This window comes from Fukomys damarensis, unplaced genomic scaffold (genome assembly GCF_012274545.1).
Source record: "Fukomys damarensis isolate Sample0158 unplaced genomic scaffold, DMR_v1.0_HiC HiC_scaffold_19, whole genome shotgun sequence".
NCBI lineage: Eukaryota > Metazoa > Chordata > Mammalia > Rodentia > Bathyergidae > Fukomys > Fukomys damarensis.
Window position 1 is genome coordinate 25,411,245 of NW_022900931.1, and position 21,719 is coordinate 25,432,963.

The 21,719-nt window shown below is 38.4% G+C and overlaps 1 protein-coding gene across 1 annotated transcript in view; it reads right to left on the reverse strand.

The window, feature by feature from the left end:
• Positions 1 to 21,719, reverse strand: part of LOC104850747 (antigen WC1.1) — a 186,237-nt gene that overhangs the window by 46,530 nt on the left and 117,988 nt on the right. Inside the window, 1 exon segment of the mRNA XM_033766309.1 lies at positions 2,285 to 2,599. Coding sequence (XP_033622200.1) covers positions 2,285 to 2,599 — 315 coding nt within the window.

The window sequence follows — 21,719 nt, forward strand, 5'->3', positions numbered from 1 at the left end:
TACCTCACCCCACAAAGGATGGCTGCTATTAAGAAATCACACAATAACAAATGCTGGCAGGGTTGTGGGGAGAAAGGAACCCTTCTCCATTGTTGGTGGGAGTGCAGACTGGTGCAACCACTATGGAAATCAATATGGAGATACCTCAAAGAGCTAGGTCTAGAGGTTCCATTTGACCCAGCCATCCCTCTGCTGGGTATCTTTCCAAAAGATTTAAAGGAATCATACCACAGAGATATATGCACACCAATGTTTATAAGGGCACAGTTTGTAATAGCTAAAACTTGGAAACAGCCCATCTGCCCATCTGTTGGAAACTGGATAAAGGAGATATGGTTTTTACTGTAAAATGGAATACTACTCAGCCATAAAGAATGAGGAATTAGAGTCATTCATAGGAAAATTGATACATATTGAGGATATACTCTTAAGTGAAATAAACAAGTCACACATGTAAATACCAAATAGTTCCTCTGGTGTGAAAACCTATAATAGTACACAAGATCCTAATAGGATAATTAAGAGTGTAATATAGGAAGAAAAGGGCTAAAGGTGTAGGGAAAATGGGAAGGGTAGGGGAAAGGAAATAAGGGAAAAGAAAAAATATGAGAAAATGTAAAAATGGAAATAAAGAGTTTGTAAATGTGGAGGAGAGGAGGAGATGAAGGGAGGGCAGAGACAGGGAAAAAATGAGAACCAAGAACTGTCATGTGAAGGTACAGCATCCCATTAATGAATGTAACTGTATTGTAGACCTAAATTGTACCAATAAACTCAATTTTTAAAAAAGAAAGAAAGCTAAGGGAAAATCATGCTTTTGTCATCAAAGCAAAGAGAACAAGTGGGATGGCAACTGGAGGCCTAGACATTGGCCAGGATGGCCTCTGAATGGAAATGATGAACATGAGCCAGGGAGTACTTCACAGAAGGTTTATGTGAGCTTTCTGAAGAGCACATTTTTCTGTAAAAGAGAAGTTTTGAAGGTAATATTGAGAATTGATTTCCATGTGGCCTGTTTCAAAATATAAACATCCTTTCAAACTTAACATACGCTAGAACTTCGGTAGGCGCTAAGTGAAACAGATGAATTCAATGATCATGTGTTTCGGTGGGGCTTTATGTCTTGTGGAGCAAAAACAAATTAAAACTTTTTGGGCAAAAAAATACTGCCCTTCAGGAGGCTATTGATTTATGTGAATCCATCACTCCTAAAGTAAAATGAAAAATGAGGCCAGAGGCAACTGTCTGGTCTGTGCTATTCAGATACAAAATTTTCAGCACTGGGATCCTCTCTTCCTCCATTCTGATCTTAACTCCTCGCCCTTGGGTCGCCCTCACAATTCAGTCTTCTTTACAAGTAGATGTAGTGAGTTCACACAAATGTGCACAGTACATTTTCCAAGCTACTTCTGTGGGTTGTTCAGAAATTCCTTATGTGTTTTTTGTTAGCCCCCTTTTTCCCTCCTACAAGTATTTTAAGCTTCTTCGCCTTCTTCAATAATTCCAATTGCTCTTCCTTTTCATTCTCATCAAAGAAACTCCCAAATTTCTCTTATGTCTCTAAAGCCATTATGGATGAACTATGTTGTCTTTTTTCATAAGAAATATACAATAAGACTCCATTGTATCCAACATTGTGTGACCTGACAATCACAAGTTGCATTTTCTATACACATCATTTTGAAAGAAAACTATAGAGAAACATTTCTAATGTTGAAGGAGGAAGAACTTATGGTTCAAGATCTTTAATTAATCTTTGAGCATTTTTGCTAAAGAATGAAGCCTACTTAAGTCTGAATCTGAAAAGCAGACTTCCAAATTCGCAGTTATACATAAATTCCTCCCTGTCAGCTCAACTCTCTCCCCATGGCTCACACCTCCTCAGTGTAAAGCAGTATTTCATGCAACTGGCTAATGTTCACTCTCACTCTCACTCTTTCCTGTGTCAGTCTGATTACTGTGAAGGGAGTGTGTGGTAATTTGCAGATGTTTTGAATTATAGATTAATTCTAGAAACACAACTATATAGATTGATTTTGATTGGAAAGATATTAGAATGAGTTGTTTGGTCAGATAAAACCACTGAAGTAAGGACAAACAACACTTGAGAATTGATGCCAGAGAAGTAAGAGAAGCCCATCATCATCAAGTGCTATGAATACTCAGGGTTTAGAGATGGAACTTTCAATCTCTAGAGCCCACCTATCTCCACTGAACAAGATCTGACACCCACATTCCTGGTATTCTCTATTCTCTCCCACAGTGGATTAAGTATGGACCATACCTGAACAGATGACTCCTGCATCCGGAGTCTTGCTGCAGTTATGCTGCCCCCAGCTCCAGGAAGGGCACTGCCACACATGGGTCTCCTTGCCTGTGCAGCCTGGACTCTTCAGCCAGATGGATGTGGGTCCAGATCCAAAGAAAGCATTCAGCATGTGATATAAGGCCACTCCACAGCCCAGCTGTCTGCACACAACATGGACATCACTCATGTCCCAGGTGTCATCACAGATGGTGGCCCAGGAGCCCTGGTGAAGAATCTCCACTCTTCCTGCACAGCGATAACCCCCATCTACCAGGCGGAGCTGTGGGCTCTCTGAGAAGAGAGAATTCTGTCAGTGTGGCAGTTATACTAGAAATCAGCTTGTTTTTCTGGTCTGTTGGGAGACACTCAGCCAAGCAGCAAGTACGCTCTGCATTCAGGCTGCAGAGCCTGCTGGGTTGCACATGAGACACTGCTCCAGGGCAGCAGAGACTCTGGATTCCCACAGAAATAAAAAATGATCAGAGAGGATTAGCAAGACTGAAAAATAAGAAGTGGTACTAAATGAAAAAAAATCTAGTGAGTGGTTCCAGGTTGTTGCTCTTAAAAGGATGCTACCAGAGTTAACTTTTGACTTCCAGAGTTCTGCTTAGGATAGGAGAAAAGTAAATGGAAAATATCAGAATCTGCACCCAGAGTAGATGGTGTCTTTAACTGAATGAGATCTTAGAGATGTTCTGCTGGGCCAGCACCTGAATGGGTTTCTTACAAAACGTAGAGTTTAATGTCATTCACCTGGGAGTGAGGATTATTAGAGCACAGAAATGAAGTTAGGAATTTGGATGAGCTCATCAGAAACCAGAGGGAGCAGCCAAGAATCCAGGAAATTTCATAACTGTTTTGGTTGATACATTCTTACAGTGCTGGAAAATGAATTGAGTAAGCAGGGCATGGTTAATCCTAGAAATTTTCACTTACAAGTGAAGATTTCAAATTCCAGCTATGGATGTTTATTTTTATAATATTCAGGCAAACTTGGATGAGTGACAAGATTCATTGATATTGACACTGGCCAGATTTCATGAGATATCATAAAGTGTTCATTGTTTCCTTAATATATATAGTATTTGCCTTGACTTCCTGTCAAAACTTGTTATTATTATGGATTTAGAGTTTTTGTTCTTGGTATATTATGTGCTTCTAAATCCAAATCACAACAGAGACAGATTATATTTCTACTATGAGCACAGTTGCATATACCATATGGATGTATGCATTTCAATATTTGTCTCTTTTGGGGGGATATGTAATGTTGAATGAGCAAAGCCTTCAGAGTCAGCTACATCCCTACCTTTTTGATTTTTTATTTTGAACCAGGGTCTCACTGAATCACTAAGTTACCCAGGCTGTACTCAAAGTTGAGATTCTCCTGCCTCAGTTTCCCAGAATGCTGGGATTATAGGTCACTTCAACCAGATTAGTCTCTGGTTTTCATATGAGAAAGAATGATTCAGAGAGACTTTAAGTAATATCAGTGAATACAATATAAGCAATGGGGAAGCAGAGAATAAAACATAGATGGATGTTTCCATGGAGAATAACAGAGTCAGCCATGAGAAACACTCCTACTGGGTACAATAAAAGAAGTTGGAAATGCAAAAACATTAAAGGTATTTGATATTGTGGACACAGAAGACAATTAATATACAAAAATTTTTAAAAGTGGGTTCTTTTCAGTGTTTCCTCAATATTCTACTGCTTCCTATCCTCTAAGAGATTTCCATGACTCAATGGATGGGCCAATAGTGCACAATCTGGTTCTGTCCAGCAGGGGACTGCTTTTGGGACACAGAAGCCAACCTCATTATATGTAGCAGCACTGAAAAATTTGGAGAATTGAGAGCCTCTCTCACATGCATGTCCACTTTCTCTCCTTAAATGTGCATGTATTTGCTTTGAAGTGCAGAGGTTCAAAGAACTATTTCCAAGACCTTGGAAGCAGAGTAGACATGTTGATATTCTCTTGGGCTGTAAGTGCCCATCTCTCCACTGAAATACCTGCAAGCCCAGCCCACAGATTCTGAATCAGAACAGAGTTTGGCAGACTGCTTCTAAACTGAGTCCATACTTACTCCAGCTCAGGTTCATCAGTTATCGGCACTCTTTCAAGTCTATTAGAACAAAAAGAAAGTCTTTCAAGTGTGATAAAATATATCTGGGGAAACTCATTACTTCATATAGAGACACAGCATTCAGTAAAATACACATCATAAGTGAAGAGATGTCATCACATAGCAAATTAAATAAAAAACTGTAAAAAGGCAGCTTAAGTTGTTGGACTTGCGGATGAGGATCATATGATCAATTATGTATATACCAAGGAATACTATCTTAAAACAATGGCATGTAAATACTTTGGGAAAATGCTCTAACATACACCATTGGAGTTCTATAAAGACAAGAGAAAATGAGAAGGAAGAGGAGAGAAGCATTGCATAGTGTATAAGAATTTTCTGAAATGTATGAAAAGTGTTAACTCACATATTAAGGAAAGATATAAAAATTCCTAATACTAAGTTAAGCTGTTGAAAATCAAAATAAATGAGGACAGTGTGAATAACAAAATTAATAATATACAATGTAAAAAGGGAGAAGAAAAAGAATAGAATAAGGTGGATCAACTTGACACATCTCATAGATACAAAAGCAATGGTATCTGTAATTGCACCTACAATAAGTGGAACAGGTACCCTTAATAAAAGCCAGGTTAAGTAAAATAACAAAATTTAACTGTAAACTGCCTGAAGCATACCTTAAATACAGGGGCAAAGAAAGGATGAAATGAAGTAATGCAAAAATATATATTATATAAAGTCTAACCTTAGGAAAATTATTACAACTGGGTCACAAATTAAAATATTAAATGATGAGTAAGGAATTGGGCTTAAATGGAATTTTTGTGATTATAATTAGCCAATTCCTTATTAAGTTTCAGCTATAAAAATCCAGATGTCAAAACACAACTCCAACATGTAGAGCAATAGTTGACATAATGAAAAGAAAAACAGCTAAGCCTGCTTATGCACATTTGTAAACCCAGCACTTCAGTAGTTAAGGCTGGAGAATTGCTGCAGTGAGGCCAGTCTAGTTTACACAGTGAGTTCAAAACCAGCTTAAACTACGCAGTGAGATCTCTGTTTTTTAAAAAATTCACAATTAGAATGGGGAAATTCTATTGTAATTCTTTCAATAGCAGGTGCACCAAGCATATGTAAAGAAGGAACACTGTGTTCTATGTTAAAAAAGAGCTCAGTCAGCAGAACTAAGTTGTACATTTAAAAACTGCAGTCAACAATGAAAGATATCATGGCGACAAAACATGCACCCTAAAAGATAACCACTGGCTTAGAAAGAGGCCCACTCAGATACCATCACCAAGTGCGAGCAGACCCCAGCCAGATGCCTGCCCAGAAACCAGCATCTCAGCAGCTCAGACCCCCAGCATAAGCCCACCCAGACAACACTGGCATGATTGCGCAGGTTTCACCCAGAAGAACACTGGAAACAGCAGCACAGGTGATCAGGCTGCAGGCAGGGCCTTACCCAGACACCAGCAGATTGGGCACACAGGCCCCAGCCAAAGTATTGCCTGGAAAATAGCTGCATAGGCCCAAAGACCGCAGCCAGATGCTACTGAAAAGTACATGCAGGCCCCAGCCACAACCCCACCTGTACAACAGCCCAGTTCAGGGATCCAGAAGGCCATAATTCTGAACCCAGGATTTGGTGAAGTGGTGAGCAGCAAAAAGAAGGTCTCACTGAGGCTTGTTCAGAATTGAAACTCACTGAGAGAGCAAAAAGTCAGCTCAATAAATACATAGGAGACTGCATGGGTTGAAATGAGAAGGCACATAAACAACACTCAAAACCAGACTTCCCAGGGCTGGGGATTTAGCTCAGCGGTTCTGGCACCTGCCTCACAAGCTCAGGGGCCCAAGTTTGATCCCCAGTACAAAAAAGAAAAAACACTTGCAGATCACCAAAAAACCTTATGGGGAATGAGATGAAACAATTTGATACTCAACCACCTGGACTCACTGAATTGACTATGAAAGAGGATATGGAAAAAATGAAATCAGAAATAATTTCTCAGATAGCAGAGATTGTGTCCATGGTGAAAGACATGATTAGTAACTGTAGAGCAGACAGATAGAAAAAAATGAGGAGTTGAGGATCACGATGGAATCTCAACATAAGAAACAAATGGAATCCATAAAACAGATGCAAACAGATATCCAGGAGATTAAAAGCATTGAAAGTTTATGCAGCAAAATAATCCAGTGTGAGGACAGAATATCAGATATAGAAGACAGGATTGTAATTAGTAACCAGGAAAAGAAAAAAAAATTTTTAAATGGCAAGGAACCATGAGAAATCAGTCCAGCAGCTGCTATAAGATACAAAGAAGAATAACATAAGACTAATCAGAGTCAATGGAGAAACAGGAGAAAGTACAAACTACATTAACAAAAACTACTCACAGAAGTAATGGCAGAAAACTTCCAAAGCAGGGGGAGGGGAATTGACATACAAATAAATGAGGCATCTAAAATTCCAAACTATCTGTCATAAAAAAAAAAATCTACACATAGGCATATTATAGTCAGGATTCCAGAAATCCAATAGGACAACAAAATTCTACCAGCAGTTAGAGAAAAGAAACAAATCACATACAAAAGAAAGCCCAATAGAATCACAGCAGACTTCTCAACACAAACCTTCAAGGCAAGAAGAGCCTGGAATGAAGTATTTCAAGCCCTAAAGGAAAACAACCTCCAACCCAAATGAATTTACCCTGCAAAACTACCTTTCAAAATCAATGAAGAAATAAGATACTTTCATGACTAGGAACACCTGAGGAACTTCATGAACATAAAACCAGTACCCCAAAAAGGTGGTGTATTTCTTTATCTCTCTAAATTAGTGTTGGTTTGAAATCCATTTGATCTACAAAAAGGTTAGCTATTTCTACTCTTTTTTGGGTTCATTTCACATAGAATATTGTTTTGCACCCATTAACTTCCACTGTATGAGTTTCTTTTTTAATTGAGTATGTTTATTGTATGCAGCATATTGTTGGATCTTGCTTCTTGATCCATTCTGCTAGTCTATTTCTTTCGATTGGTGAATTGAGACTATTAACATAGATGGTTATAACGGATATGTATTAATTTATCCTTGTCATGACCTTTTCCTGCTGTTGAATTCTTCCCCTTTGCATTTAATTTCTTGCCTTGTCCGATGGATTTATTCTGGTTGACTTCCTGGGGCTGTGATCTTCCTTGTCTTTCCCTAGGATATTGTTTTTAAATTTTTGGAGTGCAGAAATCTGCTGTGATTCTGATGGACTTTCCTTTGTGTGTGATTTGTTTCTTTTCTCTAACTGCTTGTAGCATTTTGTTCTTCCAGTCAGTTTCATACTCTTAACTATTACATTCATAGGTGTAGGTTTTTTTAATCACTGCTATATGCCTCACTTATCTGTATGTGAAATTCTTCTTCCCTGCTTGGGAAGTTGCAGCCATTACTTCTCTGAACAGTTGTTTGTGTCATTTGCAGTGCTATTTCTTCATTGACTCCGATCTGTCTTATGTTATTCTTCTTTGCATCATCTAGCAGCTGCTGGATTGATTTCTCATGGTCCCTTGTTGTTTTGAGAATTTTTTTTTCATGGTCTCTAATTGCAATCCTATCTTCTATATCTGATATGCTGTCCTCACATTGGCTCATTCTGCTGTGTAAACATTCAATGGAGTTTTTAATCTCCTGTAATTCTGTTTGCATCTGTTTTATTTACTCCATTTGTTTCCTATGCTGGGATTTCATCATGTTCCTCAGCTCCTCATTTTTCTTTTTCTGTGTCTGCTCTAGAGTTATTAATCATGTCTTTCACTATGAACGCAATTTCTGTTATTATTTGAGAAATTATTTCTGATTTCATTTTTTCCAGATCCTCTTTCATTGCCAGTTCAGGGAGCCCAGGTGTTTCAGTATCTGATTGCTCCATTTTATTGCCTGAGGTGATCTGGAAGTCTCATTTTTAGTCTTGTTTACATTTCTTCCGATTTCAATAGACACAGCCTGCTGTGCCTTTCTTGAGGCAACTTTTTGTTCATTCAGTGGGCTTTAATTCTCAACAAGCCTCAGAGAAGCCTTCTCTCTGCTGTTTACCACTGCACCAATTCCTGGGTTCCGAATGGCAGCATTCTGGATCCATGTACTATGCTGATGCCCAGGCAGGGTTCTGACTATGGCCTATGCACACTTGGGATGATATCTGGGCATGCTTCTGGCTGGGGCCTGCCCACCTGTGTAGTTATTTTCTGATAGGGCCTTTGAATGGGGGCTGTGCACCCAGGTCACTGGTGTTTGAGGGGGCTTCTGGCTGGGGTCTGTGCACTTAACAATGGTATATGGGTGGGCATTGGGCTGTGTCCTGCACACTTGTGCAGCTGTTTTGCAGCAGATCTTTGGCTGAGGCCTGTGTGTCAAAGCCACTGGTGTCTAGGTGGGGCCCTGGCTGGGACCTGTGCACCCTCATTGCTCTGGTCCATGTGGGCTTCTGCCCATGTAGGGATCTTCATGCATTACCAATAGTATCTGGGCAGGCCATTCCATTGTTCTCTATTTCTATCTTTATATGGGCTCCAAATCCTGGTTATGATAGATGTAAAATGTATATGGAATTCAGGATTTCTGAAGCATCCAAATTTGCTTTTCTTCTGCAAGATGTTTTGCTTGTTGGGTAATTTTGTAGTTTCGTATGAATTTTAAAGTTCTATCTATATTTTTATAAAAATGTCACCTTGATTTTAAGAGGAGCTGTACTGAACCCATTAGGTTTCTTTTGGGGGGAGCATTGTGACCACTTCAAAAAACAGTCCTCTAAACTATGCTCACAGATGGAACTGTAGGTATGCCTCCCTGTGAGAAGGTCTCAAGTCTGGGCTATCTCACCACCAGTCGCAGCAGGGCCCTAGATGTTCCCCAATATCATGCAGGTCCTTCTGACTATGGATGTCAAGTGCGACCCAGCTTAATGCCAGCCCTGGTGTCCAGATTACTTTACTGTGTTCATCATCAGTTCTCAAACTTTGTGCATTGGAGCATGAGCAGGGCTCCACAGTGAGCATGGGAATCTGTCTTGGAACTCAGTGCAACACCGCTTAAATATAGCACCGTGCAATGGCCCATGATACCTGTGGACTACCACAAGTGAATCAAAGTTCTTTTACCAGGGGAGGGGTCTTGCTATTGGACAGACAACCATTGCCCATGGGACACCCACGTGCTCTCATAGATGGCTTTGCACTTGGACTGAGAGCAGCACTCTGCTTCACTTCTTTATACTCCTAGCAAGTTATGCTCTTAGAGCAAGAGATATTCAACATATGCTTATTTATTATTAATGCTTTTTCTATCTGCTTAGAGACTCACTAATGGGATGAAGTTACCTGGCCTAAATACTTCATCCTACTGCAATCTGCCAGAAGGACCGCTTTGCCTCCCCTACCTTGTAAGCCAGAGAGAAGACCGTGAAAGGTCTCACTCTACTCCTTGATTAGTGCATCTGCCTCGACCTTGCCATGGCTTTATGTGATGGGGAAATTCCACACTCCAAGCACAAATGCATAGCCTGACTGGGACCAGGCCAGGAGCTGCAGCACCATGTATGTGTGCCTGCTTTTGTCCTCAGGGTAGTGAGGACCAAAGTGTGTCCCTCAAAGCTGACTGGAGGAAATCAGCACTGGGGCTTTTTTGTGCAACAAGTACATTTAAATGAATAATTGAGACACTTTTCCCCATCTGCAGAGAGTTTGACATTTCCCTATCACTGTTAGAGGGTAAGTATTGGGAGACTGACAGGGTAAAGAGGCAAGCCACAAACTTTGAATTAATGGGACTGATGGGGAGGGGGGAGGCTGATTGTGACTTCACAAGTACAAAGTCCCTTTCATTCAGCAAAATCTGGGGCACAGCTCCTCATTCACAACTCGTACAGCAAGAAACACTGAATGACTTTGGCCTGTGAGGATGAATTGGACATTAACCTGTAGGGTGTTGCAGATTGAGTAGACCATGAAGGAGGTTCTAAGAGCAAGGTGAGATAGTCATTTGGAACTTTTATTTCAAGATGGGAGAGATGGGATTTGATCATTAATGACTCCCTTTCATGTAATGAAGTCTGAAATAAAAGTTTATATTCTCTTGCACAAAATTAAAAATATAGTACTGTACAGATTTTCATGTTGCCTATCCCCATCCCAGTGTCTATGTGTGGACCTCCTGGAACACCTCTGCTACAAGGCAGAGATACATGCCCTCAACTCATTGGAATTGTATTCCAGGTAACATCCCATGTAACTTGTTTGCAGTAGTTTTGTGCCATGAATAAACCACAGGACTGTGGCCTTGGTGCATTCCCTGCTCTGTGCTGTTCTTGAAAGGTTGAGGCATCCAGATGTGACTTAGCATTGCAGCGTTGGTGGACCCTGCACTGCCCATTCTATGTTTTTCCCAGATTCCAGCAACATTGCATGGACAGAATAATTGCTTGGAGGAGGAAAAGTAAAGTGGACCACCTGCCTGGATAGAAGCCTGCCACCTATCACCTCTCAGTGACTGCACAGGCCCAGATAGAACACCACAGTGCCTGACCAGGCTGAGACTGAGGCAACCAGACCAATCCACACCCCAGGAAGAGGTATGTGGGGATTGACCAGATTTTTTTGGTAATACCCTTGTTCATGCTGAATAACATACCAACTGTGGATTTGGGATAGTTCAGGCCATGGATTGCCTCCTAGTGGTTAAACTGTAACAGCACTGATAGTGGGCTCAAAGCACCACCTTCTACTGAAACAGAAGCATCTGGTGGCTCAAAAAAGTTCTCAACCCAATTAGGGGTGGGAAAGAAAAAAGAAAAGGAAACCAAGCAAGATGGCAGATAAAGGGAGGATGAATTTTCTAATACATGCTTCATATAGGTATAGAAATATTGCAGAAATATATGCAAGCAAATATATATTAATGCATATTTAAGCTGGACTAGGCAGACTGACATAAATACCTGTTCCTTTAATATGTGGGTGATGTCACACACTAACATGCTTCAACAACCTCTGAGGAAAAACTTATCTAATGGCCAACCTTACACCTAAGCTGACTTTGGACAAAGGTGTCTCAATTCACTTAGTGATAGACTTCTAAGCATAAATCTTATGAGCCTCAAGAGAGTGGCATGAGATTTAGACAATATTACAGAGGGGGAAACAAAGCTCTCAACCTTGAATACTTTACCCATTAAAGCTCTCTGTTAGACATGGAGAGACAGACATCCCTATACAACAAAACCTAATAGAATGTATATTCACCAGAGCCTTTCAACAGGAAATGCTCAAGGAATTTCTTCATATTGAAAGAGATCTCAATTTATAAAAAGAAAACATTAAAACTCATTGGTTATAGTAATTATACATATGAATTGAGAATTCCCTAACATTTTGAAAATAGCACATAAAACATTCATATGTTCATTTTCCCAAAACAATAAAACTATTAAAAATAATACCTACATGAAAATATTAATTGTAACAGATATCCTTACAAAGTACTAGTGGACTATGCCTGGTGCCTGCTCTGTGCTTTCCATAATTTGGCAACATTGTTTTATATCAAGTCAGACCAAAGCTCTATGTAACTCAAATGAGCATGTCAGAGAGTGGACTAGGTGAAGATAGCCCCTTTCTCAGTGGTTTGTGAAGTGGCAGGGCTCTGCTGAATTACTTGCAGCTGAGGTCAGCATGACCCAAATTAAACCCCTTTCCCCTGAATTATGGTATCTCATTGACCTGATGGGTGACATGTGAATTGCACCTGATTCCAGTACCGGTTGTTCTATCCAAGCAAGAAAAAGTGCTTCCTCCCTAACAGCCCTGCTTGGTGACATCATGCCAGGAGTTTGATAGTATTTCACTAGATGCCTTCAAAGCACGCCCTGCTCCCTATTCCTTCCCACAACTGTATTCAATAAACACTGGATGCACTTTGAGGCCTTTGTCTTTGCTGCCATCAGCAGCACTGACCAGGACCCAAGACTCAGCTTCTCCACTCTTAAGTGGCATTTTTGTCTGTTCTTGAATCCGCCTTGTGCTATGGTGGCTCACAGGACAGCACCCACAGCAGAAGTCCTGGTAAGGTTCCCTTCCCCATTCCCTATAGTTAAAAAATAAGAAAAATTTAGAAAGGTATAAAAGGAAACAAAAAATTCAAAATATGGGGAAGAATGGAGTACAAGTGTACAGTATCTTTTATTAGTATAGCATATATTTTATGGTCTCTTATCTTTTTGGCTATATTAAGTTGCTATGCTTTAACAATAGCTTGTTGTAATCAAATCACAACTTCTTGTAAACTTCATGGTAACCACAAGGCAAAAATCTGTAACATGTAAATCAAAAGTAATTAACAATGAATTAAAACATTCTAGCTGAGTAAATCAGATGATCACAAAAGAAGTCCATAAGACAGGACAAAAGATAAGAGCTACAAGAAAAAAAAGTCAAAATGAATATAGGAAACAATACCTATACCTTATTGCCTTGTATGTAAATAAATTCAATTCTCTAATTCTAAAAACATTGTGACAAAATGAATTTTGAAACAAAATGATGCAGTTACATGTTTCTTAAAAGTAGCTTCACTTCTAAGGTCACACTTGGGCTGAAAGTGAAGGGATGGAATAAGATTTTCCATGTGATTAGAATCCAATGGAATGAAAATGTGTTTATACTGACATAAAATAGCTTTTAGTTAAAAAGCAATAAGAAGAGGAAAGGAAAGTCAGTGTAATGATAAAGGAGTAAATTCAGGAAATTATATACAGATCGTGTATGTATGGTACACTCCAATATATAGAGCAAATATCCATAGAGCTAAATGGAGAGAGACTCAAAATAATAGAATTGGGGATTTTAAATACTACTTTTTATTTTGATTCTTTTAATTTTTGTGCTTCTTAGTAAATATTGCAATAACCCACAACGAATGTAATCATAAAACACTCTCCTTCCCTCCACTCCCTCCTGCTCTAGTTCCCCTTTCCTCCTTCTCATTCCTGCTTATGTTATTAATCTTAGTTCGTGTTTACAAATCACACATGTGAGATTGAATACCACATGGTACCTCTTTTCTCAGTAAGGCAAAGCACAAACTAGGAGAAAAGTAGAGGACAGACAGAACGAGTCAGGAGGTGGGTCTCGGGGAGACAGGATGCAGTCGAGCGCACTATGGGCAAGGGGTGGGGTGGAGGGGATGGGGAGATAGGTAGAGTGAAGATGAGCTATGTACAGGACCCTAATAAACTCTCCACTTTTAATGGATGGTCCATCTAGAGAGAAAATAATGTAATGACAGACAAAATATTTTAAAATAGACCTAACACATTTATAAAACATTCTGTCCAACACCAGTAGGATACATATTCTTCTCAATAACCCACAGAATTTCCTCCAGGATTTATCATATGATAAATTACAAAGCAAGTCTCAAAAAACTCAAAACTTAAAATCATATCATGTATCTTTTCTGACCATAATGTAATGAAACTAAAAATAAATGATAAGGATAAATTTGGAAAGTAGAAAACTAAAAATTAACTTATTTGTGAATTACCAATGGATTGAATATGAAATCAAAGTAATTTAAACAGTCTCACTATGCAGTTTAGGCTGGCTTTGAACTCACTGGATAGCCCAAGCTGGCCTTGAACTGCATGATCCTCCTCCCTCAGCTACCTGAATGCTGGGATTACAGGCATGCACCAACAACCCTGGGAAACCAAACAATATTTGAAACAAATTGAAATGAAGACACAGCATATCATAATGTATGAGATAAAGTACAAGCAGGGCCAAGAAAAAATGGAGAGCATCCTACGCCTCTGTGAAAAGTGCAGAAAGTTTCAAATATAGTATTACTTCATCTTAAGGAAGTAGAAAAACAAGATATTGAACTCAAAATTAAAATCAAGAAGTAAGAAAAATTAGTGAAACAACACAAACAACAACAGGAATATCAAAAAAAGAACTGGTTTTATGAAGTGATAAATAAAATTAGTCAATCCTTAGATAAACTAAGGTATAAACTAAGAATAGAGCCTCAAGTGAAATCACAGACACAAAGCGATATTACAACTGACACCACAGAAATATGAAGAATCATTACAGATATTTATGGTCAGCATTTTGCTGACAAATTGGATAATCTAGAAGAAATGGACAAATCCCTGGAAGCATACACCTTATCAATATTGAATCATAAACACACGGAATACCTGAACAGATCAATAATCAATAATGAGTTAAATCAGAAACAAGATGCCTTCCATCACAGTAAAGTGCAGAACCAAATGGCTTCAAAGATTTCCACCAAGCATTTAAAACAGGACAAATACTAATTTTTTTCAATTATTCCAGAAGTTAGAAGTAGAGGGAGTACTTCCATACTTGTCATTTTATGCTGGCATTCCTGATACCAAAATTGGTCAAGGGCACAGCAAAAGAAGGAAACTACTGGTCCAGTATCTTTGATGAACACCGATGTAAGAATTCTCAGCAAACTACTAGCAAATTTTAATCTATATCATTTTAATAGATTCAACAAAGATTCTTAAAATTAGTAGATAAATTCTGAAAATTTGCATAATTAAAAGTCAAAATGCAAAAATTTGTAAATTTGCTGTGTGCCAATACTGAAATATCTGAACTATAATTTCAGAAAGCAAATTCATTTACAATATCTACCAAAAAAAGAAATATTGGAAAAAAATTTCACTTGCATGGTAAAATTTTTCTATAATGTAAATAATAAAGCATTGATGAAAGTAATTGAGGAGGACTTACACAGACATGTACGCAATGAAAGACAGCCCTTCTATGTGGATAGGAAGTGTCAATATTTTTATATGCCCCTTTACAGAAGATTCCTTGCACATTCAACATAATCTTTTTTTCTCTCTCACTGAGTTTATTGGTACATTTTAGTACACAGTACAGTTACATTCATTATTGGGATCTTGTATCTTTACGTAACAGGTCTTGGTTCTCATTTTCCCCCTTGTCTCTGCCAACATAATCTTTAAAAGATTACAGACATTATACACAGAAATAGGAAAAAATCCTAAAATTTATATAGAGCAACAAAAACCCTACAGTAGCCAAATTCACTTTGAGTCAAAAAAACAATATAGAATTGATCACATTACTAGATTTGAAAACGTACTACAAAACTGCAATACTCAGATTTGCTTAGTATTGGCATAAACACAGACACATAGAAAATGGAGCAAGATACAGGGCAAGATGAAACCCTCACCTGCACAGTCAAGTGATCATCAATAAGGTTGCTAAAATACACATGGGAGAAAGGACAGAGTGCAATGAACATTGGCAGGAAAATCAGATTGCACGAGTGTATTACACTTCCACCATGGTGCTCACTAGTTGCATAAAACAACTCAAAATGGATTACAGAGGCAAATACAAAATCTGATGTTGTGAAACTTGAAGAAAACGCTCCAGGAATGGGCAAGGTTATTTTGGATGAGACAATAAAAGAAACAGAACAAACAACAACAACAACAAAAAAAAGAAATATGATGAGATAACTGACATTGTGAAATGGGAAGAAAAGGGCTAAAAGTGTAGGGAAAGTGGGAAGGGTAGGGGAAAGATAATAAGGGGAAAAATATGAGAAAATGAAAAAATGGAAATATAGTGTTTGTAAATGACAAAAGGAGGAGGGAATGAAAGGAGAGCAGGGACAGGGGGAAGAAATGAGAACCAAGACCACCTGTCATGTAAAGGTACAAGATCCCAGTAATGAATGTAACCATACTATATACCTAAAATGTACCAATAAACTCAATAAAAGAAAAAAAAAAGAAATATGATGATAGAGCTGGGGATTTAGCTCAGTGGTGCTGCTGCCTACCTTGCAAGCACAAGGTCCCAACTTCGATCCCCAGTACAAAAAAAAAAAACAATGAAGATAGATAGATAGATATCTTCGTCACAGCAAAAGCACTACTAAAGAGAATGAAGAGAAAATCTACACAACAGAAGAAGAAAAAATTAGTGAGCTATACATTTTACAAAAGGGTAATATCCTTAATACATAAAAAGACTCCAAAATCTCAAGAAGAATAACAAAGAACTTGATTTGAAAATTTAGAAATAGATGCAAGCAGCTGTTTTGCAAGAGAAGACAGAAAAATAGTCACTCATGAAAACACACAAGATCACTAATCACTAGGGAACAGAAGATCAAAAACACAATGAGCTATCATACTAATCAAGCAAGAATGGATATTATTCAAAACAAAAAATAACACATCCTTGTGAGCATGCTAAAAAAAAGAAAATGTGATAAGTATGAAATATGATCAATATATACCATGAATGTTGAAAATTTTTAATTTATTATAGTAAAAGACAAAGTGCCATTAATATCTTTCAAAATATCTCTGCTTGCTTTGACTAAATTTATACCATCATTCTTGCCCTTTGCTGTAGCAGTTGTAGAAGTCTCCTTCCACAAGTGTCTTTACAAGATGTCATTAAAATTCAGAGAATGGGGGGATAAGAACCAAGATATATCATGTAAAGGTACAAGTTCCAAATCCCAACGATAACTGTAACTCTACTGTTTGCTTTAAATGTGCCAATAAACTTAATAGGAAAAAAAAAATACAGAGAATACAGCAGCTGATTGACATCCAACAGAAACGTAGGCTGCTGACAACTTCAGTTTCTCCTCATCCACTTTAGTTACCAGATCTGGCAACGTGCAACCTCTGGCTCTTTCCCAAATTCAAAACGACCATGAAGGGTAAATGTGAGTCTACTCAAGACATCGAGGTAGCCAGGACAGGGCCACTAAAGACACGCATGAAAGAGGACTTCCAAACTTCTCAGAAAGTGGCAAATAGGATAAGTACATTTGAAGAATTGGGCGGCATTTTGACAGAGATTAATTACAATGTGCTCTATACTGTAATTTTTAAAATCTAAATATTCACCATGTTTTTCAACCCCATGCCATTTACACAATGGAATACTATTCAGAACAAAAACGTCAGTGGAATCCTGTCATTTGTCACTGTCTGAATGGACATAAGCAACATTGTTAACTGAGATAATCCAGCCACAGAAAGATAAGTACTGTAAGATCTCGTTCTCATGTGAAAAATATCGAGCATGAAAGTGGGAAGAATTTTGGTCATGAGAAGCTAGAGGTACAAGGAAAGTTGATCAATGGGACCCAAGTTACACCACGTGAGAGGAAGATGTTCTGTTGTCCTGTTGAACATTTGGGGGCTGTGGCTCACGGTAATGTATTATGTTCTTCCAAAGGCTATTAGAAAGGATTTTGATATTTTTCCAAATAAAGAAATAATAAATATTTGAGAAGAAAGTTATGTTCAGCCTGATTTTAAAATTAAACTATATATGTACCAAATAACCATGATATCATACAAATATGCACAGATTTTATGGTCAGTTAAAATTGCTGTCAGCTTATATTTATTTTAAAAATTGAATTCATAATTTTAAATCACCTCAGAAAAGAATGAATAAAGGAAGTGTCCTCAGTGGAAAACTGTGTCTCATAATTAAACAGTGATATTATACCTGTGCTAATTTTCTTCAGATGAAGAAGCCTTTGAACTTTATAATTTATTCTGAGATAGCAGTGTGACATAAATGTTAAATCCAAGGCACCATACTACAATAGAATAACTGCAAAATGTTATTCATCATGAATAGAGATATAAAAATCTTCCACAACACCCAGTAAGTTATACTAAACAATAAATAAACAAAGACTCAGGAATAATTAATCAGAAAAAATATGTCATTTTTCTCAGAAATCTAAATTTAATTGCTATTTTTTAAATAAATGTATGTCATTCACTCTTTTAGTAGAACAAATGAGAGAAAACGTGATTGGCTCAATAGATGGTGAAAGTACTATCTCAATTTGCAGTAATAAGGATATTATTACATTTACAATGTTCAACAAGCCAAGTGCCAAGTACTACACAATGTATGATCTCATAAGTATTAATGATGAAATCAGGGAATCTAATATTTAGTTTCAGAAGTCAAAATTGATTGCCTTTATCTGAAAAGAGATGTGAAGCTGTCTTCTTATTAATATTTTGCATCTTAATTTCTGAGGATCATATTCAGTTTTGCAAAATTTCTATAGCTTGAGATTTTCAACTCTTTTATAATTTATACTTTAATAAAAACAAAATATCAACTCAAAGCTAGGCAGTCTGATTTCACAGATCAAACAATTTAATATTGCCTCTAGCTCATATAATTTCCATGAGCTTTTATAGAACTGAATATATAGTATCGAGATAAAAATTATGAAAGTTGAATATAGAAATTAACAGATCAAAGAAGAGTGGCTTAATTGTCCACTTAACCCAGCATGCTGTATCACCATGCCCTGTGTTCACTGCTGCAGCTTGAGTACCTGCTAAGTTACCAGGGAGGATGATTCTATCTCACAGTGCAGAAGCCTGGGTACTCTGGGAAACCCTGATTTTATAGAGAAAATTCTCCCAAGAACCAGCAAGCAGTAAGTCCTGAGAGCGACCTGAACTTCTGAGATGTGAAATATGAACAGGTAACAGAAGCTGGGTAGCTCTGGTACAAGTTTTGATGGGAGCCCATTTCAGGATCTGATGCCCTGGGCCTGTGCTGAGGGCCAGTGTCAGAGGAGTAAAAAAAAAAAAGGTCCATTAGACCAGAGCCAGAGAAAAGATGACGCAGAATCCAGGGAACTACTGTCACCTGGATGACTGACAGGAGCAAAACCAAGTCTCATGAAAATTATTCTGAACAATATACGCTTAAATGGAAACTCAATTTCATTACTTCTTATTTTCTTCTCCTTTATTGCTTTCCAAATGTTAGGGCTTCTTATAATAATCCAGCTTATATGTATGTCCAGATAGATGTCAGCAAATTTTTCTGCAGAAGCTACTCTAGGAAGATAGGCTAATTTTAATGTACATTTTCTCCCTTTGTTATATAATGGGTAAATACAAACTTTGCTTACACAGAATATTCAATAATTATTTAAAAAACAGATAAGTGAGTGAGTAAAAAGAATAGTTTTAGGTGCCCAACAGAGATAATAAATTGTTAAGCAAAAGAAACATGCTAGAGCAATATATGAATTATTTTAAAAAGAGATAAAATGTGGCTGTGAAAAACAACATATTACATTTGATGATATCAAAAAAAAAGTTCTTTGTGAGGAAAAATTATATTTGAGAATGGTGTAATTTCCCAGCCTGATAAGACATTCACTGACTATTCTCAATGCTGGAGAGATGAAACTGTAATCATAACACCAAGTTCAAATTTCATTATGGGAGTGCACTTCCATCTTTACAGCTGGAAAAACTTGGAAAGGAAAAACATCATTTATACAAGATCAAAACTAAAGGAAGTGGATGGTGCAAGACACAGAACAAGGAGTGAAAATCAGAAATTCTGCTCTTAAGAACGGTAGAATTTCTCAATGAAAGAGTCAGGTTTCTGCCTGCAGAGGCCTGAAATAGAGAAGAAAAATGGATAGAGTGGAGAAAGTGAAATAAGGAGCATTGTTGAAGCATCCAGGAGCAGGACTCACATTGAGAAGGGCAGGGTGAGGGCAGGGGATATAGCTCAGTGGTACCATGCCTGTCTGGGAAGTGCAAGGTCCTGAGTTTAACTCCCAGTACTGAAAAAATAAATAAAAGAAACATGCTGTAATATTTACATGTAGCCATTCTCAAAGATGATTGTAAACCACATGAACTGCAAACATGTAAAATTATTTTTTTTCATTTCTAAAAAGAGAAGAGCAGGAGCTACAGACATGTGGCTAGGAGAGTCTCACTTGAGGAGCCCAAACAGAGGTACACAGAGTCTGGAACTGCACAAGGGTGATGGAGAACGTATTTTATGTAGGGTCTCGGAAAGTACAATGGAGATAATTCACAATGAAAGTGCTCACAGGCAGTGTTCTTCCAAACAGCAACTTACTGTATATATAATGACACAGATCAAGCTCAAGGACCCAGTAGGGAAGGAAACATGGGCCATGAGGGGCAAATCCTGAAGTCTCCAAGGCAGGATCACAGTTCTTCCCTCAGTGCAGTATCAAATCATTCAGGAGCACCTACATCTACAGAGCTTTCTTTGCAGCACAGTGGAATTGGAGAATCACCAACCCAAGAGGTAGGAACGAAAACAGCACAGACAGGGAGACAAAGTTCTGCCTGGAACCCAGGGCTTGGGAAAGACAACAGCAAAGCAGCAAATGCCTGAGTGGTGTGTTTGTAAGGAAGAAAAGGAAACTCAAATTTGGACCTAGATGGCAAGAACAAGATTTCCTATACGCGATCATAGAAGTTCAGAGGTGTTCTTTATGGGCAGTAAAGATTGCCTCTGCCCTCAATAGGACACACACACACCCCGTGTAGCATCAACACCACCATGACCATGACTACCTTCAAGACCAAATCCTTCAGCATGGTTTAGAGTGATTTTCATGTACACATGGGCATTCAAGATCTCCCACTGAGTATTCAAGGTCTCCCTCATATTTCTCCCTCTCTCCCTCCCTCCCTCTTTCTCTTCTCTCTCCCTCTTCCTCTCCTTTCCTCTACCTCTCTTTTGTTCTCTCTCTCCCAAACACAAAGAGAGAGGCAGAGAGAGACAGAAAAGACAGAGAGAGAAGGGAAATAGCCTCATTTTGGGACGAGGCATAAAGGACAGTGGAGGATGATTAGATCAGACACCCAGCCTGAGCTTGTCTCTTCTGGGAAAGCTGGTAAGTGATCAAACTTTTCATGTGCTTTCAGATTTAATTGGAGAAGTTTAAAACAGCAGTCTCTGGGAAATCTGAGAATCAATTTTATATCTTTCCAACTTCTCACTGCTGATCTTAAAATACCAAGAACCCACAGGAAAAAAATCAGCATTAACTGTAACAAAGGGTCACATCTAGTCCACATACAGTCAACACAGAGGCGTCATCTTTAAGATCCCAGGTCAAATTCACAGAGCCTTGGAGCTAACTGACATCTCTGCTGGTCTTAAGGAATGAGGCAATGTGTACCTTGAGCACCCGCGGAGACACAGAGGAGGAGAGAAACGAAACCCTGGAGGAAGCACTGTCCATGCATGGCCCTGGCCACTCTGGTCCTCGTGTCTGCACCTCACAGCCTCAGCCTCCTCGGATGATGCAGCGAGCTCTCCCAGACCTTGTGGGGCACTGACAGTGGGAAGGTTACACAGTTCTATCCCCGATGGGCCTCTACTAT